Genomic DNA, 21,711 nt, shown 5'->3' with positions numbered 1-21,711 from the left:
TCAAACCCCGCCAATGCCCCTCCGCAGCCAAACGCCACACTACACTGCCAGCCCCAGGCCTCCACGGAGCCACCCACCAGGCCTTGAATCTCACAGCTCCTCTGACTTGCCCTGGGGTGGTGCCTTGTTGGGGGAGAGAGGTTCCCCTCCAACCACAAGCGCTACAAAGGGGGTAAGGCTGACCTCCTCAGGCACCAAATCCCAAGATTTATAACAACATCGCGAGAGTTGGTGGCAAATCTGGGCGAGGCCAAACTCAGCCCGCTACCTCCTGGGATGCCTCCCGCCTCCGGGGCTCCAGGACTGGCCGCGGGGGCGCTGCTCCCCTCGCACCCCGCAGGCTAGAGAGCAGGATCTGCGCGTGCGCCAAGGGGGATCCCAGCGGCCATTTTGCAGCGTCAGTGGGGAAGCGAGGCCTCCCCGGCAGCTGCGCACAAGGGCCGCGCTCGCTCGCCGCGATTGAGGGGAGCCGGCCGGGCGGCGCAGGCCAATGAGTTAAACCGCCGCCGCCAGGCAGGAGCCGCGTCTTCTCCGCGCCGCCCGGGCTGCCCTCGCGCACCATGCCGTCCGTGCTGCTGCCGCCCAAGGAGAGCAACCTCTTCAAGCGGATCCTGGTCAGTGCCCGCCCCGCGCGGCCAGGCCCGCCCCGGCTCGGGACGCCCGTCCTCTCCCAGCCCGTCAAGCCAGCTCCCCCGGGGGCGCGGGAGCAGGTGCGCGGCCCTGGCCCCGTGCGCTGGCTAGGCTGGAGCTCCCGCCGCCTCCGGGCTCTCGCCCGCTTCCTTCCTTTGTCTCGCGGGAGCCCAGGGCGGAGCAGGCCCGGCAGCCGCTTCCCATGAGGGGCCCGCCTGACCCCCCGGAAGGGGGGTGTAGCGGGGCCGCCGCAAACGGGCTGGCGCGCCGCTGTGGTGCCCAGCCGCCTCCGCTCCCCATGGCCGGGGCGCGCCTGAGCGGGATGCAGGGTCCCCGGGGAACGCGGGTCACCACAGACGGCTGCGAAGCCTGAAACCAGGTTTGAGGCACTTTCCCCTTGCGCCCCCGCCCTCCACGGAGGGGGGCAAAAAAAAGAAAAAAAGTTTCGGCTGCCTGGATCTGGGGTTTTGGCTTGGCCCATTTGAAACACACCGCTGAATTGTGAGAGCCCGGTCTGGGTTCAGATTTCAAACCTCTCTAGAACTGGGGATGTCTGTTCAGGTGTGTGGCTAATAATAATATCTTACACTTAAACAGCACGCTCAGCTCGAAGGAGGATCCCAAAGCACTTTACAAATGTAACCGATGTATAGGGGCTCTCACCTCATCTCTGAAATGCAGCCATCTCTTGGATAGCAACTGACCAAGAACACATGGTATAGAGGGACTAGATTTAAGATATTAAAATGCAGGAAGATTTTTTCACTTAGCCACATGGCTGAACATGACTGGCAGCCTAGTAAAGCAGAATTGGGTTCTCCGCAACATCATTAAAGGGGTTTTTTAACGTGTAAGTGGTCAGCCCAAGGACTCAATTTATTTACTTAATTGATCAAGTGTTTAAACGGCCAGAGGTTTAATTTGTGTTATAAATAATCCATTTCTTGGGTCATCAATTGTAGTTTGTCTGAAATATTTTCTTGGTCTAGGTTATTTAAAAAAAAAAATCCTTTAGGTTGTTCTGTGTATTAACTATTTTATGAAAAAAATCTCACCTGGTGCAGCTCCATGGGTGATTAGTAGTGAAGTTGTAGAGTATGTCTACACAGCTGCTGAGTGATGTGATTCCCGTTTTGGGTAGACATTAGGGTTGTTAACTGTCTAATCACACAAATCCAAACACCCTTACCCACCTCCCAGCCCTGCCCCTTCTCTGAGGCCCTGCCCCACTCACTCCATGCCTCCGGTTGCTTGCTGTCCCCAATACTCACTCACTTTCACTGGGCTGGGGCAGGAGGTTGGGGTGTGGGAGGGGGTGTGGTGTGCAAGCTCTGGGAGGGAGTTTGGGTATACGAGGGGACTCGCGGCTGGGCAGGGCATTGGGGTGTGGGAGGGGGTGTAGACTCTGGTTGGGAGTTTGGGTGCAGGTGGGGGTTTGGGGTGCTGGCTCCAGGAGGGGTCTCAGGGCTGGGGCAGAGGGTTGGGGTGCAGTAGGGGGTGGCCGGGAGGCTCTTACCTCAGGTGGCTCCTGGTCAGCAGCGCAATAGGGCTAAGGCGGGCTGCCTGCCTGTCCTTGCACTGCTCCAGGAAGCAGCTGGCACATCTCTGTGGCCTTGGGCGGGGAGGAGACCAGGGCGCTCTGTGCTCTGTCTGTGCCTGCAGGCATTGCCCGCCCCCCAGCTCCCATTGGCCCAGTGCCCGACCAATGGGAGCTGTGGAGTTGGTGCTTGGGATGGGGGGGCAGCATGTGCATACCCCCTGCCTCCCCTCTTCTTCCCCCGAATGGGCCGCAGGAATGTGCTGGCCCCTTCCAGGAGTGGCGTGGGGCCAGCACAGACAGGGAGTCTGTCTTAGCCCTGCTGTATCGCCAGACTTTTAACGGCCTAAGATCTCCCTGTGTGGCTTCGCTAGCCTCCGGGAGATAGAGCCCAATTTTGGGAGACTCCTGGCGAAGCCGGGAGGATTGGCAACCTTAGTAGACATGCATGTGCAAACTCTGTTTGAGCTAGCTCCTAAACATAGCTGTGTAGCTGTGGCAGCACAGGCTGCAGCTCAAGCTAGCCGCCAGAGTACAGACTGCATGTGCAGGGTTCTACTTGGGCAGCTAGCCTAAGCCTCAGACTGCTGTGTCCAGACTTACTTTTCGGCACCAACGCTAGGTCTGCTCATGCATATGTGTCTCCATGAACTGGGAATCCCAGCTGCTGTATAGACATACCCCCAGTGTGAACAAAGCTCCAGGAGTTTTAAATTACCTTGTCATCTATACCTGCTCAGAGGAGGTCCACGTGTCATGGTGGTAAAACTACTGGCAACCACTGGTTCGTTATTTGCTCCTAGAGCATCCGTCTTGCTACTACTGGTGTTAACAATAGTGAGGATTTTTTTTTTTAGGGATAAGTTGAATTTAGCAAAGGCCAGAGTGCTTAACAAGAACACAAATCTTAGTGTCTAAGCTCAGATGTGTGCTGTTGATGTGTACTGGCAGGTGTTTCTTGATTGGTTTCTTTTGTTGGCTTTGGGCAGCATTTAGATTTGAAGATTTAATAGTTCTTAATAGCAATTTGCTGCTTACTGTATGGTTATGGTATGCATCTTACTAAGTAATCTAGCACTCCCCTTGCTCTCTGCTATAAATAAATTACTAATTTTAGAACAGATAAGTGATTATTCTTACTAGGAGCAAACAAGTTCATAGTAGCAGTCACTTCCCAATATATCTTGTATAATTAACATTATACATTTATAGAATTTTTAGGCAAGTGCATTTTAGGCAAATTACCACCATTTTATCTTCAAATGTCTAATTATAGATAATCAGATAAAAATAATGTGGCAGTTGAGTGAGAATGAATGTTTACCCTTTGTGAAAGGTGAGTTAATGATCTACATAGGGATTAATAACTGATTATTTCCTGAATTCTTATCCACATGCTGCCATTCACTTGTCCAATTGATCTTAATGTACTGAAAGAAAAAAAATCAAGTTTTAAAATTTCTCAGTGTTCGTTTTTCTGTTTTATCCTTGCAGTTGTTCCCAACTAATTCCCTGAAGTATTAATGTCTGCATAGCTTATATTTTGTACCTTTTGTTAATTGGCTTTATTTTAGTATATGCCTAGAAACAATATGTGTATGTGGTGTTAAAAAATATTCTTACAGGGTATCTTGGTCATTATTCTTAATTGCTCTGTTTGTTCTAGTAGTACGTGTGGATTCTATCCTAGACTGCTGCTTTTGGTATATGGGCTTTTTGGTTTAGGACTACTTGTTTCTTCTCAGATTCCCTCCTGACCTCTCTCTTATTTATATATTACCTGCAATAGCTTGCTACATTATATAGGATTCTCTTGGGTTGGAGTTCCATTTTCTGGAGGATATATCTTTGGCTCAAATAACATCCTTGAACCTTGTCATTTAACCATACTACATTGTGTCCTTGTCTTCATACTTCCTCTATTCTGCATACATACATCTTCTGCAACTCTGCTCAGAGGGTACTTGAGAATACGAGGGTCTAGGGTTGCACATGTGACCTATCCAAAAACATTTGGTCAGTTGATGGATCAAATAGTGTCAATTGTCAGGTTATTTTAACGCACTAATTTATTAGTACAGTAACAAACAAACAAAAAAAGAGTAAGACTTTATGGTTTCCAATAAGCATGACCTGAGATACTTACTTATGCATAATTACAAAACGTTACTTAACTGCATTATTTTAACAGAGGAAAAATGTGAAACACAGTGAAATGAAGTTCTGAAAGAATGGCATCATGATGCAATCAAAAAAAAGTAGGCCAATACCTACATTAGGGCATTCTTGCTAGAGTATTTGATGGAGCTCAAATAATAGCTGGTCAGTTGACATTTTAACCAGTCAGAATTTTGGGTTCTTCACTTGACCTGTGATAGGTTGATTTTTTTTTTTTTTTTTGCTATTTTGTTATTGCTTCCTCTTCTCTCTTTTTAATCCCCTGAAGTTTCATTTCACAGCATTATTTTTTGGTAGGATTCCTTTTCACATACTGCATCACAGTCATAGTTATGTAATGGTTCAACTCTGGTTACTGCTTGAACTAATTCCTACTTACCGAGGCACAAGGGCTTGTCTACTTTGGGAAATTTTATCAGCATTGCTATATCTGTATAGTTATCAGTGTAACTTACCATGTGGATGCTATAATTTGCAATAACAGTGGCCTTTTTTCAGTTTAGCTTAACTTGCTTCAAAAGGGAATTAAGTTAAACCTAAAAAGTCCACTGTTGTAAATAATAGTCCACTTGGAAATATACCAATATAATTATAGCAATTAATTTTTCTATGTAGACAAGCCCTAAGGGGAGAAACTATTAATTTGTATGCTGTAGAAGTGTATAAAGAAGCAGTTGTTTAAATGGTTGAGAAATTGCTGAAACTTCTCAGGTGGTGACTTTGTCCAGTTTATATGCTGGTAGTCAAAGTCCACTATTAGTTACATTATGTGCCAAAAAAATTAAAATTCTACACACAATATTTTAAAATTCTGAAAATGTTATTTGTCAAATGTGGAGGCTCCAGCATGGCATTGGGGAGCCCAGGCCGTTGGCCACACAGAGGTGGGAGATCACTGTGCAGCTCATCGGGGCGGTTCTGAGTGGGGGAAAGGGGGATGCTCGGCTGGAGGGTCTGGGTATGAGGAGGTCTGGATGCACTGTGGGTGGGGGGAGCAGCTCCTTGTACAGGGATCCCTCTCCCTGCAGCTGCGGAGCAATGGATCCTGGAGTGGGGAAGTTTGTAGAGCTTCCTGCAGCAGGGGGAAAAATCTGGGGGTGGGTCAGTTTGACTTGGCCCTGGATGCAGGGGAAGAGGAAGTACTGTCCTCCCCCAGGCCAGCCGGGACTAGCAGCTGAGCCCAGCGCAGGGTAGGAGCCACCAGCTGGGTCTTCCCCAGTCCTGCCTCCTGCCCCACAGTGATTTACCTCTCTGCTAGCTGCCCTGAGCGCCCAAAACATACTGCTGGGGAGGGTCGCATGACTGCTCTTGTGGCTTCCCTTTGCTTCCCCGTCAAAGTTATTTTTCTGTGGGGAAGCAAAGAAATCGGCAGGGGACATACATTCTGGGCATTTGCAGTGGTGCAGAATTTCCCAAGGAGTAATTAGACTTAGTTGCCTCTTTGATCTCCCCCCAACTTTGTGCACTCAATAGTTTTCTGATCAGGACATTGATACCTTGTCTCTCATAATTGCAGACTCTAATGTGCACTCGGTGATCCAGTGTCTTAAGTACTAATGTGCTCTAATCTTTTTCAGTTTTAATGTTAATCTGATGCCCATAATACTGATGGGCACTCTAAAAGTGTGTTTAAATTAAATTCAGAATTTAGTCTTAATTTAGGACTTGTCTACACAGAATAGCAGTGTGTACTACAGGATGTGATTTCTAAAGCACACTAATATTGTACAGTAATTGGTCCAGGTAGACAGTACTACATTAAAGCACCCTAGAAATATTGAGTTTGCACCAGTAGGGTGGATAGGCCCTTAATGTTTCTTATTTAGAAAACAGTATTTATTGTAGCTTTTTTTAAAAAAGTGTATTTTAGGACTTCTTTAGATAAGAATGTTAATACTGTTTCTTTTGGGATTCTGTTATTGGGCTGACTCATGAGAATCACTGGCTAATCTCTTTTAAAATTCTTTTTTAGTATATACTACATTCACTTGGAATTCATGCTCTAATAAATCACGCATCAGAAAATGGACTTGTTTTGCAGCCCAGTTAAAAAACTGAAATCATAATGGCTACATAAATCTCTCTGCGTGGTCACTTATTACAATAATTTGTCAATGGCTTTGAGTTTTTTTTTTTCATTTTTACTTGGTTATTTACGAAGCACATCTTCAAGTTTCATCAAATGTTCTAGCTTAATATTCTTGTTTAACTGCCTTATATAGGTATTGCCTACCAATAAATGTAGATGAGTCATTTATCAGCCTAAAAGCACAAATTATTATAGACCATTATTTTCTCTGAAGTTGCTAAAACATGTCATTAAGTTACCACAGTATTATAGAAATATTACATGTGTTAATAGGAACGAACAGCTAGTATTTAAAGCTGCACCGTGTAATGCATGTTTGTAGAATAACTTTTTGACGTGATAAATTTGCATGTGATACTTGGTTTAATGTTAGTGATGGCATGGAGAAACTGGATTACTTTCTGTTTAAGTTCAGTAGTAATCCTACGCTGGTGTGATTACTATTTTGCAAGATGAATGAATCAAAAAGTTGAGATGGCGGTGTTAGTTTGGGGCTTGTGATGTTCAAGGACCTGTAACAATTCACAGGTGTTTCACTTCGTAATTGATGATTTGGGCAGACTGATAATATCCTGGATAAATCTTATGGAATTAAGATAAACTTTACTGACTTCAGTTAAACCTTATTGAATTAGGTTTAATGCCTAATTGGAGTCCATTGAATTAAAAATATAGTTGAGCACGTGGGCTTGTCTACACTACCTGATGGATCGACAGGCAGCAATCGATCCAGTGTGGGGGTCGATACTAGACGTGATAAATCGACCGCTAAGTGCTCTCCCATCGACTCCAGTACTCCACTAGAACGAGATGCACAAGCGGAGTCGATGGGAGAGCATTACCTGTCAATTTACCGCAGTGAAGACACCGCAGTAAGTAGATCTAAGTATGTCAACTTCAGCTACGCTATTCATGTAGCTGAAGTTGCGCATCTTAGATCGACCCCATGCAGTAGTGTAGACAAGCCCTGTGTTTGTGGAATTGCATCCGTCTCCTCCTAGAGGAGTTACATATTTAATGTAATTCCTTTTAGTTATCAGGTCTTTTAAATTTACTCTCTGGAGAGAATTGCATATATGGATTCAAACTGGATTTTTCCAGGGACCAACAGAGAAAGAAAAGATCTTTGGATAAATAGCCTGGTTCTAAACAGGCTCAGGGCCTTCTTCATGATCTAGCAAACAGACAGGACCCCTTGTTCATGGGGGGACGCAATCCTTAGGGAAAGGTTGGAAGAACTGACCCTACTGAGGCCGCATAAGACTGTGTGTGTGTGTGTGTGTGTTCTGAGCTTAAGCTATGAGGAATTTGAAACAAGGAAACCCTTTGGGTGGGATGTAGAAGGATGGCTCCAGCCATAGCCCATGTTGGGGTGATCGCTCGTCAGCTTATTAGTCTTTGTGTAGATTTTTTTTTAAAACTTTTAATGTTTTCTGTGTAGTATTTACCTTAAGAATAAATTAGGCTTGCATGGGAAGTGCTATGTGGCACCTTATAACTGTGGGCAGTCACACTTAATTAACCATCTGAGAAAGTAAGCAGGCCTACTTGGGCAGCCTGTCTTTCCTAAGAATAATGTAGTGAAGGTAAAGAACTCTTCGGCCTAGAAATACTCTGGTCAGAAGGGAGAGAGACATATCTCCATCTAAGGGAGGTGATGGGTAGGGGAACCTGAGTGGGTGCTCTTTCTGCCCCATAAAGGGGGAATACAGATGCCGTTGCCCTGCACTGTGGCAATGACCATGCTGTTCTGAATCGTAACTACACTGGGAAATGTTGCTCTGATTGGCAGGGCCATTTCACTTGCTGTATAATTCTTGCAGGATGGTAGGTGGGAAGCGTAGCGTGCATGCTCTTCATGTGACTACGCTTTTAATGCGTCAGCCCTATTTTGAACACTAAGAAATAAGTCTGCCTTTTAGCCACTTAAAATTACCAGTGTTAGTCGTATGCTTGCTTTGAGTTATCAGAGTGCATAAATAACTTGAAAAAAATCAAACTTCTGTTAGAATGGGTGAAGCTTAAAAATCTTCCTTTTTAATGGATTTTATACAAGCTCATTTATTCAGGTGTGCAACACTGTTTCATAATAGTGAAACTGCAAGCTCTTACAGCTGGCAGTGTGAAACATAGCCATGAGTTTCGAGTTCTCAGTTAAAATTGTGTTTTCAAATAGTTGTTTGACAAACAGTTTGTCTTCTGTCAATTTGCAGTTAGAGTACAAAAAAGTTATTTGTTTTTATATCTTGCTGGTTTTCTGATGTAATATCCAAGATCTATATCCTGCAAAGAAGTGCACATATGCATAACTCCACACACATTATAATAGTCCCATTGAAATCAGTGGGTGAGTTAATCTGTACACATTCACAAGTATCATACAAAAAAAGTGGCACTATTGTCATGCTGCTTCCTTGCTTTTAAAAAAGCAGTATCTGTGCAAGTAATAAAGATGTGACTTTCATGGACTCAGTGTATACAGAATACCACTCTTAATACCTGATGAAGTTTCAAATTCAAACAATGTTATCCAGTTTTTTTAAAAGTTGAAGTTACTCCAGCATTGAACAAACGTAACAAGCACTGCCAGTGTAATTAGTTAGGTAGTATTCAGTGTATATATTCTACTAAATGTTGTCTCCTAAAGTCTAATCAAACTTTTATATAATGTTTGATAGACACACATCTAAAACAGACACTACTAAAGAAATGCTCTGTGAATCAAGTTCTACTTATAAATTGTCATTTAATGTTGGAACTTCTAAATATTTGTCATGTCAGTACGCTAATGTTTCTGCATTGTCTGTGAACAGTATGTATTTGTGACTAGAGTATATGCATTCAGTATAGCTAAAGGGCCTCTAAGCACTTACAGCCAGGAGAAGCTCCCAGAAAAAAGATATGGTGGTTAAAAAGTGGTTTAGAAGTTTTTGACAGAATTGTTTCTAAAAGTCTCTGCAGGTTTGAACAGGTTTCCTTTCTCACTGCAATTTCATTAACTAGACACTAATGGTGGGTTTTCTCCTACCACTTCCATATGCTTGTATTGACTCTGGCTTTTTTTTCTATGTCTGGATAATAATCTCTGCTTTCTGGTTTTAGACTCTCCACTTCCAGCCTTACAGTGCATATTATGCTTTGTTTCAAATTGTCAGTATTATGCAATAGCATGAGGTCTATGAGAATTAAATAGATAGGCCATAGAGACACTAGCTTGGAATCTAGCCAGTTTAAGAAGTGGACTAAGGTATAATGTGCCCCTCTACTGGCTTTTGTGTCTTTAGTCTCATTTTCCTTTTCAAAATGTTTGTATACTCTCTTGCTGTTTGAAAGACCCACTCATTCCAAGAAACTGTGACTATACAGAAAGTGCTATAGGATCCTCAAAGGAAACTGAAAATAGATTACCATGTTATCTTTCAGTTACAGGTGTCTTAAAAATACTACCCACTAATATTTTTATTGGTGATGTCCCTTTAACTCAAGGGTACAGTATATAAACTTATTTGTCCAACAACTTAAATGTAGCTGAACTTGTCTGGGTGCCTTTTTTCTTTTTCTTTTCTGGAATCTTGACATTCATCTGGCATGTTGCTGTTTACACAGGATGTCAGTGCTCAGACAGAAGGGCTCACTAAGTGCAGGCTGCTCAATGCAGATATCAAATTAGCCTCTTGAGTAGCTTCAGGGTTAGAAATGAGCTGAGTGTCCAGTTGGTTGGATTCGGTGATCCTTCGATCTTTCAAAACAATGTAGCAAAACTACTTATATTTTCATCATTTCACTTTATTTCCATTAATTGGTATCTAAGCATATTGAAAGTTTCATCTGGTCACATCATATTGAGTGTATAATTTCATATATGCTATGCAGCTTGTTCACAGCAGAAGACTATCTGAAATGTTTGACTGACTTCTGGCAAACTCCAGTTGTTCAAGAAAGGTGGTTCTTGCAGTGCATCTTTGATGACTTCTACACAGAGTGCTTCCGCTGACGTGCACGGGCTGAAATTGTGGAAAAGCATTATCACTTGCCCCATAACCTCAGCCGTGCAGAACACAATGCCATCCACAACCTCAGAAACAACTCAGACATCCTAATCAAAAAGGCTGACAAAGCAGGTGCTGTCGTCATCATGAATAGGTCAGAATATGAACAAGAGGCTGCTAGGCAGCTCCCCAACACCACTTTCTACAAGCCATTCCCTCTGATCCCTCTGAGGGTTACCAAAAGAAACTACAGCATTTGCTCAAGAAACTCCCTTAAAAAGCACAAGACCAAATCCTCACAGACACACCCCTGGGACCCCAACCTGGGGTATTCTGTCTGCTACCCAAGATCCATAAACCTGGAAATCCTGGACGCCCCTTCATCTCAGGCATTGGCACCCTGACAGCAGGATTGTCTGGCTATGTAGACTCCCTCCTCAGGCCCTACGCTACCAGCACTCCCAGCTATCTTCCAGACACCACTGACTTCCTGAGGAAACTACAATCCATCGGTGGTGTTCCTGAAACCACCATCCTGGCCACTATGGATGTAGAAGCCCTCTACACCAACATTCCACACAAAGATGGACTACAAGCCGTCAGGAACAGTATCCCCGATAATGTCACAGCAAACCTGGTGGCTGAACTTTGTGACTTTGTCCTCACCCATAACTATTTCACTTTTGGAGACAATGTATACCTTCCAATCAGCAGCACTGCTATGAGTACCCCCATGGCCCCACAGTATGCCAACGTTTTTATGGCTTACTTAGAACAACGCTTCCTCAGCCCTCGTCCCCTAATGCCCCTACTCTACTTGCGCTACATTGATGACATCTTCATCATCTGGACCCATGGAAAAGAAGCTCTTGAGGAATTCCACCATGATTTCAACAATTTCCATCCCACCATCAACCTCAGCCTGGACCAGTCCACACAAGAGATCCACTTCCTGGACACTACAGTGCTAATAAGCGATGGTCACATAAACACCACCCTATACCGGAAACCTACAGACCGCTATGCCTACCTACATGCGTCCAGCTTTCACCCAGACCACACCACATGATCCATTATCTACAGCCAAGCTATACGATACAACCGCATTTGCTCCCACCCCTCAGACAAAGACCAACACCTACAAGATTTCTCTCAAGCATTCTTACAACTACAATACCCACCTGCTGAAGTGAAGAAACAGGTCGACAGAGCCAGAAGTCACCTACTACAGGACAGGCCCAACAAAGAAAATAACAGAACGCCACTAGCTGTCACCTTCAGCCCCCAACTAAAACCTCTTCAAGGCATCATCAAGGATCTACAACCTATCCGTCACTCTCACAGATTTTGGGAGACAGGCCAGTCCTTACTTAGACAGCCCCCCAACCTGAAGCAAATACTCACCAGCAACTACACGCCAGGCAACAGAACCACTAACCCAGGAACCTATCCTTGCATTAAAGCCTGTTGCCAACTGTGTCCACATATCTATTCAGGGGACACCATCATAGGGCCTAATCACATCAGCCACTCTATCAGAGGCTCGTTCACCTGCACATCTACCAATGTGATATGTGCCAGCAAAGCCCTACGCCATGTACATTGGTCAAACTGGACAGTCTCTACGTAAAAGAATAAATAGACACAAATCAGACTTCCAGAATTATAACATTCAAAAACCAGTCGGAGAACACTTCAATCTCTTTGGTCACTCAATTACAGACCTAAAAGTTGCAATTCTTCAACAAAAAAAACTTCAAAAACAGACTCCAACGAGAGACTGCTGAATTGGAATTAATTTGCAAACTGGATACAATTAACTTAGGCTTGAATAGAGACTGGGAGTGGATGGGTCATTACACAAAGTAAAACTATTTCCCCATGTTTATTTCCCCCCTCCAACCACCCCACTGTTGCTCAGACGTTCTTGTCCACTGCTGGAAATGGCCCGCCTTGATTATCACTACAAAAGGTTCCCTCCCCCCCCCGCCCGCTCTCCTGCTGGTAATAGCTCACCTTAAGTGATCACTCTCATTAAAGAGTGTATGGTAACACCCATTGTTTCATGTTCTCTATGTATATAAATCTCCCCACTGTATTTTCCACTGAATGCATCCGATGAAGTAAGCTGTAGCTCACGAAAGCTTATGCTCAAATAAATTTGTTAGTTTCTAAGGTGCCACAAGTACTCCTTTTTGCGAATACAGACTAACACAGCTGCTACTCTGGAAAAATGTAAATACTGTGAATAAAGATTCTAGACTTGATCCTTTAAATATTTCTATCCATTTAATTGGCCTGTTTCAGTTCTTGGCTCATAGAAACAGGAGTTATTTAGGAAGTTAGCAGCAACTAACATCTTGGGTAGGGATAGCTCAGTGTTTTGAGCAGCATGAGGTGTTTGCTCTAACAGTTCTCAAGATTGTGGCCTTTAAATCAGGTTAGAGTTAAAGTGTGTGCACAGGGGATGAAGTGACACAGTAACATCGACATGATGTGAATTTCCATGTCCCATATATCATGAACTGTTATGGGTAGAAACACATGCTACTTAACCTTAGAAACATGGAATTCTTAGTCCTTATAGTTCACTGTATATCTAACAGTAAAAGTAGACACTGGTTTTTCAAATCAAAAGTGGCATTTGACAGTGGTCCAGGCCTTGAAGTCAAATATTTCAGGCTGATATAACTCCCATCTTTCAGTATCCAATAGGAGTCTGAGGATATATGTACATTTCTAATTGTGAGAGGTTTCCGAGTAGTAACCGTGTTAGTCTGTATCGGCAAAAAACGACGAGGAGTCTTTGTGGCACCTCAGAGACTAACAGATTTATTTGGGCATAAGCTTTCGTGGGCTAGAACCCACTTCATCAGAAAATACAGGAGCAGCTATAAATACATGAAAAGGTGGGAGTTGCCTTACCAAGTGTGAGGTCAGTCTAATGAGACAATTTAATTAACAGTAGGATACCAAGGGAGGAAAAATAACTTTTGTAGCGGTAATGAGTGGCCCATTTCAAACAGTTGACATGAAGGTGTGAGTAACAGTAGGAAGAAATAAGTATGGGGGAAGTTAGGTTTAGGTTTTGTAATGACCCAGCCACTCCCAGTCTTTATTCAGGCCTAATGTGGTGGTGTCCAGTTTGCAGAACTGGAATTAATTTGCAGTTTCACGTTGGAGTCTGTTTTTGAAGTTTTTTATTGAAGAATTGTCACTTTTAGGTCTGAGTGTCCAGGGAGATGGAAGTGTTCTCCTACTGGTTTTTGAATGTGATGATTCCTGATGTTAGAATTGTCCATTTATTCTTTTGCATAGAGACCGTCCGGTTTGGTCAATGTACATGACAGAGGGGCACTGCTGGCACATGATGGCATATATCACATTGGTAGATGTGCAGGTGAATGAGCCCCTGACGGCGCGGCTGATCTGGTTGGGACCTATGATGGTGTCCCTTGAATACATTTGTGGACAGAGTTGGCACCGAGGTTTGTTGCAGGTTTTGGTTCCTGAGTTGGCATTTTTGTTGTGTGGTGTGTAGTTGCTGGTGAGTATTTGCTTGGACTTCTCCACTAATAGTGGCCATGTGGAAACCTCTTTCAAAGTGTCGTGGGGAGTGCAAGCACCCTCGTGTGGCACAAAGTGCATTCTCCAGTCACCTTAGTTCCCTTGCTCCCTCTTTAGCAAACACAAAGGGCCCTCTCTTTTAGCGGTCAGACTTCTAAACTTTAATACAGAACTATTTTCTTAAATAAATAGTCCTTAGTTCAGTAGTATAGTTTAGGTATAGAGAGAGCTTAAATTCCCTTTTTCTCATCTCCGTCAGGATCACTGGGAACAATATCTGGCCCTGATCCTCAAACTGGGTTGAGAAACGTGCTGGGTCTATTCCTGAATTTGATGTCCAGGACAGAAGTTTAATCTGCCTGTGGAGAGCACCCAATACTAGTGTACTGTGTGACAAGTGCTTGTCCCTTGAAGTTCATGGGAATGTCACATCCAACTTCAAGCACACCCAGAGCCTATGGGTAGATGCTCCAGGTCTGAATTCAGCAGAGAAGCTAGAACGGGGTAGCCAGCCTGAGAAGGAGCCAGAATTTACACATGTACATTGCCAAAGAGCCACAGTAATATGTAATGATTGTATGTGTGTGTGTACACATCGTTATATAATTTGATAATGTGTATTTTATACATTTATAATATATAGTCAACGATGATAATAAAAACTTATCCTTTTACTTAATGGGACTTCTGGCAATCCTTGCTTTCAGCAATTCCCTTAAAGTTTGGTTTGTGTTCAGGTGTGCTCACATGCAGCAGTTCTCTTAACTGACTGACTGGCTGTCAAAACGGATCGGTGCTCGGACACGTTTGAGTGTCGAGAAAACAGACTCACAAAGATAGGTTGAGGCAAACATCGAGATTAATTTTAGGGCTGCATCTCTGATGTTGGGGTATTTGTCCTTTGGTACAGATTTCCAGAAAGTAAGGATCCCCCTATGTCTTCTGAACAGATTTTAATCTGTCATCTTCCAAAAGTTCTATTATTTCCACCTGGGAAGTTGCTTCATCAGTTATTAAGGGGGTTCAGTCAGCTTCAGCACTAAAAGGGTCAATCAGAAATCTGAATTGAGGTCTTTTTCCACTGCAAATCTTCGAATCTTTCCTCAAAACTGTCCTTAAGATCTTTAATCATGCTCACATATCTAGTTGTGCTCCATTTTAGGGGTTCTGCGACATCTTCTTTTGATCTGGCTTGTAGTTGTGACATTAAGGGAAAGTGTCAGCTCTCCCTCCGGTATTTCTGTGAAACAACTGCAATTCGTTCATGAACGCAAATACACTTTGCAGTAGATCAGACAGCAACCAGAATTTTTCTTGTAAATCCATTTTTATTTTATCCAAATGCAGCAATATGTCTGCAAGAAATGCAAAATCTAGAACCCACGAAGAATCTGTAAGCTCAGTGTGTATTCTGTGCTTCTCCTCCATAACCAATTTTACTGATTTCAGGAGCTTGAAAAAATGTGAAATAACTTTACCTCTCGAGCCATCAAACTGCACAGTGAAATGGCAAATAGGCAGGGGGAGTAGTCTTCATTCAGTTCTTCTTCAATTAGATATTGTCTGTGATTGAGTGCATTTGTGAATTTCATTCACTCATTGTGCAAGAAAGATTTCATGACGTGATCAAATGTGAGGGTTTTTTTTAAGATACCAGTTGCTCCCGATGAATAGTACAGAATTCCACCAGGAGTAACATTTGTACCAATGTAGGTCTGTGGTGAAAGAAATTGGAGGCATCTAGATATTGAGAATGATCTTACCCATAATTAACCTCTAACTCCACAGGGATATATAGACATTGGATGATAAATTCTTGAGGATACACTGTATCAATGTTTCTTTAATTGAAGCTGGTAGCCTGCCTTCTTTAAGGGAAGCACTGACAAATCCCCATTAGCAGTGGGCCCATCTCCACTGACCATCAGTCATGGCCCAGGTTGCAGCACAATGTAAAGCATTTGTTTCTGCCTCCTAAGATGTTGCCCTGCCTTTACAAACGGAGACAGTTAGATCCAAATCTGTACTACTTTGTCCCTAAATCACAATTTCCTCCAAACAGAAAATACTCAAATCATTCACCAAGTAGAAATAGATTTGGCTATCTATGACATGAAACAAATCCGCAGATTAAAATTTGGCAGATGTTACTGTGGAGTAAACAAATTTGTCCTTCTGAATAGTAAGTCTTGGGTGTATCGGGGTGACTTAAATCAGAACTGGTTTTATTCACCTGCTGTTCAGAATCTTGTACAAGATGGACACGCTATATATTCAATCCAATTTTAAGGGAGGAGGACTTGTACTTCTGGAGAACACCCTTCTTCCCCCCCAAATTAGTTCATGCCCCACTGAATATGGATGTTAACAGCTGGATGCCATACAGTTTTGTCTCACTGTTTTTTGATAAAATCCTAAATGGTGGAAACCTTGACTTGGACTTTCTGTTAATCAATATGAACTGGAGAGTGGAATTCTTGTTTTCTGATACGCCAGGCTTTTGAGAGATGATGATGATGATAATAGGTAAAATCAGTGGAACTGAAATCAGGAACAGGTGTATGTTTAAAATGCCTGATTCTCTTCCTGCTTTGTTTCCCCACTGCACACTCCCACAGAAATATTCTCAAAATGTAGCGGTATTTTTCTACCATCTTGGTCACCCTGAGGTGACAATGGGATGCATTTCCAGGATATGCAACAGTGGTAGTTTTCAGGCAGTAATTAGCCCACTCAACAGTTGTCCCTGATCCCAACATCCCTGCAAAGAGAACTTTTTTTTTCCTCCTGGGTCCATGTGCAGCTTCCCAGGAAATAAAATGAAGGTACATGCCCACACAGTCATGACTCTTCCTGCTCTGAGTGTTGCTCCAGTACACCCATACTTGCACTCTGCCTCTGCTTACACCGTCCTACGCTAAAATAATTAGCCTGCTCCACAGAATGAATACCATAGCTACTAAATTTTACAGCCTCTTTGTCCTGAGGCGCATGATGCCACATAGCATTATACTTTCACTTGCCCATCGTTAAGCAGACAACACTCCTCTCCACCCCATCTGTCTACAATCCCCATGGCAAGAAGACCCCTCTTGGCCCGCTCCTGGCACAACAAAAATCATAGTGTTGAAATAGGCATATTGGCTCTCTCAAGCTACACATGCAGCTTTTCCCTTTGATCTCTCTCACCTGGGATTCAGGAGAAAAGCTCAGTGCTCCCCAGAGAGGCATGATCCCTCCATATCCCCTCATATCATAGTGCTGTTTAGAAGACCTGTGATTAACTAATGCCTCTATCATTCGGCATAACTCCACCTAACACACTGGATGCAGTTGCAGTAATTCTCAGTAGTTATTGCCAGCTCCGAGGGGGCAGAGTTAAGGTTGCATCACCAGCTATATTTGAACTGTTTCCTGGCTTTTGAAGTTTGTGTTTTGATTAAGTATTCTAGAAGGTCACAAGATACTACTAGGTAGCATTAACTCTGTGCAAATGGTGTTTATTGTCGATGAATAATTGGGAATCTATAAACTTTCTTCCACATCAAAATCCATCTGCACTCCTCCTTGCTTTTCCTGTACCCCTGGGAATACTACAGCTACACTCTATCATATTACTTTCCAAAAACCTATTTTGTGTTCTGGCAGCACCCATAATGATACGCAGTGTCCAAACACACATGCAGGCACTTCCCTAAATATCTTAGAGAAACATACAACGTGTCAAGGGAGCGGAATTCAACAGAATTTTCATTAGTGGTCTGATCGTTGTTTTGTCACTGAAGGATCTGGTGCATTATTTTGTATTCGTCTATTTTGATGGACTACTCTGTTTCAAAAGCACTTTCAGTAGTATAATTTGAGCCTTGTTTTTTTTTCTAGAAATGTTACGAACAAAAACAATACAAAAATGGGCTCAAGTTTTGCAAGATGATCCTCTCCAACCCGAAGTTTGCTGAACATGGAGGTAATTGCATGGCTTGAAAGACTTATTCTTCTTTTTTCCCCTGCTGTAAGTTATAACATCACTGCTTGTGTTTAGTTGTATTCCTTAATTAAGCATTGTATTACTGATACCATGAATTATGACATGGAAGGCGGAACCTAAAAGTCCATATTTTGGCATGTATCGTAGAAACTAGAGGTGGAGATGTGTGGGTTCCTCTTTCCATGCCTGTCATAGCTCAATAATTCCACATAGGAAAATTCTGTAATTGTAGGTGTGCTACAAGATGGAACTTCTACTGTTTGCCTTGAGAAAGATCACTGTTCTTTTCTTTTCCCCCTCCTCCCCATGACCCCCTAAAATTCAATGTAAATGTTCCTTTTCTTAGTTTTGGGCTATTAGTACTGTTAAACCTACTCAGATAAATACATTTCTTTTAAGTATTTATACCCTTCATTATTTACAGCTTGCTGTTGTATCCGTGTCCCAGTTGTCTTTGCATAAATATGTAATTTTTAATTTTCCATCATCTCAGCTCCTCCTACTGATATGACAGCATCTTCCATGTAACATGGTGTGCAGGTCTAATTGCATTATTCCTGTCACTGTCACAGCAAATTTTTACAGACATCTGTTGTCTTCCCAGCTCCATGGCATGATGCATTTGTATTTAAAGCACAGAATCACACTTGTCTTTTATAGTTCTCACACTATAAATTTGTTTATTTCCTGTCCATTGTTGCTGTCCTAGGGGTCTCTTCTTACTGGTTCTCAAGTTTCTTCTTTTTACTGATTGTGATTTTTATTGTCCTAGAACAGTGGTTTTTAGCCTGTGGTGCATGGACTCCTGGAAGTTGCAGACTATTTTGAGCAAAAAATTGTTAGCACAGAATGGTGGTGGTTCTTTGAGTACTTGTACACGTCCATTCCCATGTAGGTGTGTGTGTGTGCACCGAGCATAGTTACTGGAAAATTTTCCCCCAGTGGGATCTGATGGGTTGGCTCTGGTGCCCTCTGGGGCTGCATGTCCATAGTGCCAGTATTAAGGGCACCGCTGACCCCACGCCGCCTCAGTTCTTTCTTACTGCCCATGACAATCACTGGAAATGGTCTATCCTGGCTCTTGCAAGTCTTCCTCTAAGGACTTTTTCTCTGTATTTCTGTACATAATTCTTGTTCGTAGTTGGTTAAGTTTCTTTTAGAGTTAGTTTCCTCCATTATCAGCAGCGTTTCCTCCACTCTGGTACCAAGGTATGCCTTGGTTTCCGGGCTTCAAGCCTCCTGCAGAAAGGCTATACCTCTGAGTGACCCACAATCCAGTTGCCTTAAGTGCTTGGTGGAAACTCACGTTTGGAAGCACTGCAAGATTTGCAGGGACTCCAAACCCCGTACTAAAAAGGACCAGGACACTAGGCTGAAGTCCATCTTGATGGAAATAGCGCTCAGACCTCCCTCGGAGCTGGGCCATTCAGAATCTGGATTGAGCACCTCGGTGTCAGTGAGGAGCATGCCTGCCACTGTCCAGGAATCTTGGCACTGTTCACCGTCTCCAGTGCCAAGGAAAAACCAAAGACGATGCCTGCCAAATGAGACTATTCCCCAACCCTGAAGGTGGCCAGGCATGGAGACTAGAGCAAAGTGCAACCCACATCAGGCCACTTGGGGGCTCCAGCAGCTCAGCTGGCACAGTTAACTTTGCACATGCTGTTGAGCCCACCACTGGACCATCCATCTGCACCAGAGGGGCAGCATGGTACAGACACTTTGGTGGTGCCACCCATACTGGGGGCTTTTGCTGAGGCTAGAGACCTACTCTCGCTGTTGGTGCCAGTGTCCATGGTAGTAGAACAGTCGGCAGTGTCTGTGCCGGGGCAGAAGAGACTGGCTATCGTTTGCAGCTTGGTACTGAGTCCCTCGGTATCCTCTAAAGCAGAGGTAGGCAAACTACGGCCCATGGGCCATATCTGGCCCACGGGACAGTCCTGCCCGGCCTTTAAGCTCCCGGCCAGGGAGGCTAGCCTGGAGCCCCCTCCACCACAGCCTCAGCTCGCCATGCCACCAGCGTTAAGGAGTCCTCTCACTCTTTGGTGGACATTTTGACTGTGGTGGGCCTGTCAAGGATGGCCCTTCCGCTCAACAAGGCCATCATGGACCCAATAAAGGCCCTGTGACAGACCCCGACATCCCTACCTCCCATGGCCAAGAAGGCAGAGAAGTATTTTTGTCCCGACTCAGAGAGATGAATTTTTGTATACCCATTTCTCCGCTCCCCGGTGGTCTCTGCTGCCGATGAGTGAGAGCAGCAGGGGCTATAAGGGGTGACCCCCAAAGCAGAGGACACAAAGTAGACCTGTTCAGGAGGAAGGTCTACTCAACTGGGGGTTTGCAGCTCAGGATCATTAATAAACAAGCATTTCTGAGAAGATTGGACTTTAATGCATGGGACTCTGTTTTAAAGTTTAAAGATTCATTGCCCAAAGAGGCCAGAAGGGAGTTCTTTGGTTGAGAAGGGGGAGATGGAAGCAAGGACTTCCCTGCAAGGGATCCTGGATGCGGCTGCCTAGTCCATGGCCTATGCCAGGGGTGGCCAACCTGAGTCTGAGAAGTAATACATCCAGTATCAGTAATACATCAGCAGCGCCCATCAACATCCCCACCCCCAGCACCTCCTGCCCACTGGCAAACCTGCTGATCAGTGCCTCCCCCTCCCTCCCCGTGCCTGCTGTGATTGGCTGTTTTGCAGTGTACAGGAGGCTCTGGGGTGGAGGAGGGAGGAGCAAGGGTGCAGAAGAATCAAGGGAGGAGGCGGGAAGGGGTGGGGGCATTGGGGTTGGAGTGGGGGCAGGACCTGGGGTTGAGCAGTGGAAAGTTGGCACCTATAGCTCCAGTCCTAGAGTCAGCACCTATGCAAGGAGCCACATATTAACTTCTGAAGAGCCGCATGCAGCTCCGGAGCCACAGGTTGGCCACCCCTAGCCTGTGCAGTGGTCATGTATAGGAGTTCTTGGGTCTGATCATTGGGCCTCCCACATGAGGCTTAGGAGAGCCTCCAGGATCATCCTTTGAGGGCACTTAGCTCTTCTCAGAGTAGACAGAATCCAAGTTCCATGGCCTCAAGTATTCCAGGCTACTCTGAAGTCCCTGGGCTTATACACCTCAGTAACTTCAAGAAAGCATTATAGGCGTCAGTAATCCTCTTGGTTCTTCCTTCGTCCTGCCAAGCTGGAGGATCAGAGAAAGAGGAGCAAGGGCTTTAGGTGTAGGCCTTCACCTGTGTCATCCTATACATCAACGCCTGCCCCCCGCATGCATTCAGGAGACTCTAAGCAGGTATTTTGATGGGGTGCTCAAGGATGCAATACCCACTTTAGAAACCTCAGATCCAGCTTACCCTTTGTTTTGCAGACCACTTGTCCGACTTCCTCTGGGCATGGTCCCATATTACCGTGGACCACTGGGTTCAGAGCATGGTGGAAGTGAGAGATACAGTCCAATTAAATTCTCTCTCTCCCCCGGTCCCTCTTCAGGGACCCCTCTGACAAGCAACTTCTGGCCCAGGAGGTACAGTTGCTCCTACAGGTGTGAGCAGTGGAAAAGGTTCCACAGAATCTAAGGGGTACGGGATTCTATTCCCATTATTTCCTAATCCCAAAAGCCAAGCAAGGTCTCAGTCCTATCCTTGACCTGTGCCAATGTAAGTTACCTCAAGAAGCTGAAGTTCTGCATGGTCTCCTTGGCTTCCATCATCCCCTCCCTGGGTCTAGGGGACAGGTAT

The 21,711-nt window shown here is 44.3% G+C and overlaps 1 protein-coding gene across 1 annotated transcript in view; it reads left to right on the top strand.

The window, feature by feature from the left end:
• Positions 1–220: 220 nt before the first annotated feature.
• Positions 221–21,711, top strand: part of NAA16 (N-alpha-acetyltransferase 16, NatA auxiliary subunit) — a 109,137-nt gene continuing 87,646 nt past the window's right edge. Inside the window, exons 1-2 of the mRNA XM_084639645.1 lie at positions 221–614; positions 17,873–17,957. Of these exons, the coding sequence (XP_084495771.1) occupies positions 561–614; positions 17,873–17,957 (139 nt within the window). The 5' untranslated portion in view covers positions 221–560. The remainder of the gene's footprint in view (positions 615–17,872; positions 17,958–21,711) is intronic.

Source organism: Lepidochelys olivacea (genome assembly GCF_965140295.1).
Source record: "Lepidochelys olivacea isolate rLepOli2 genome assembly, chromosome: 1".
Lineage (NCBI taxonomy): Eukaryota > Metazoa > Chordata > Testudines > Cheloniidae > Lepidochelys > Lepidochelys olivacea.
The sequence above is the reverse complement of the archived record's forward strand: the minus strand, read 5'-3'. Positions and strand labels throughout refer to the sequence as shown.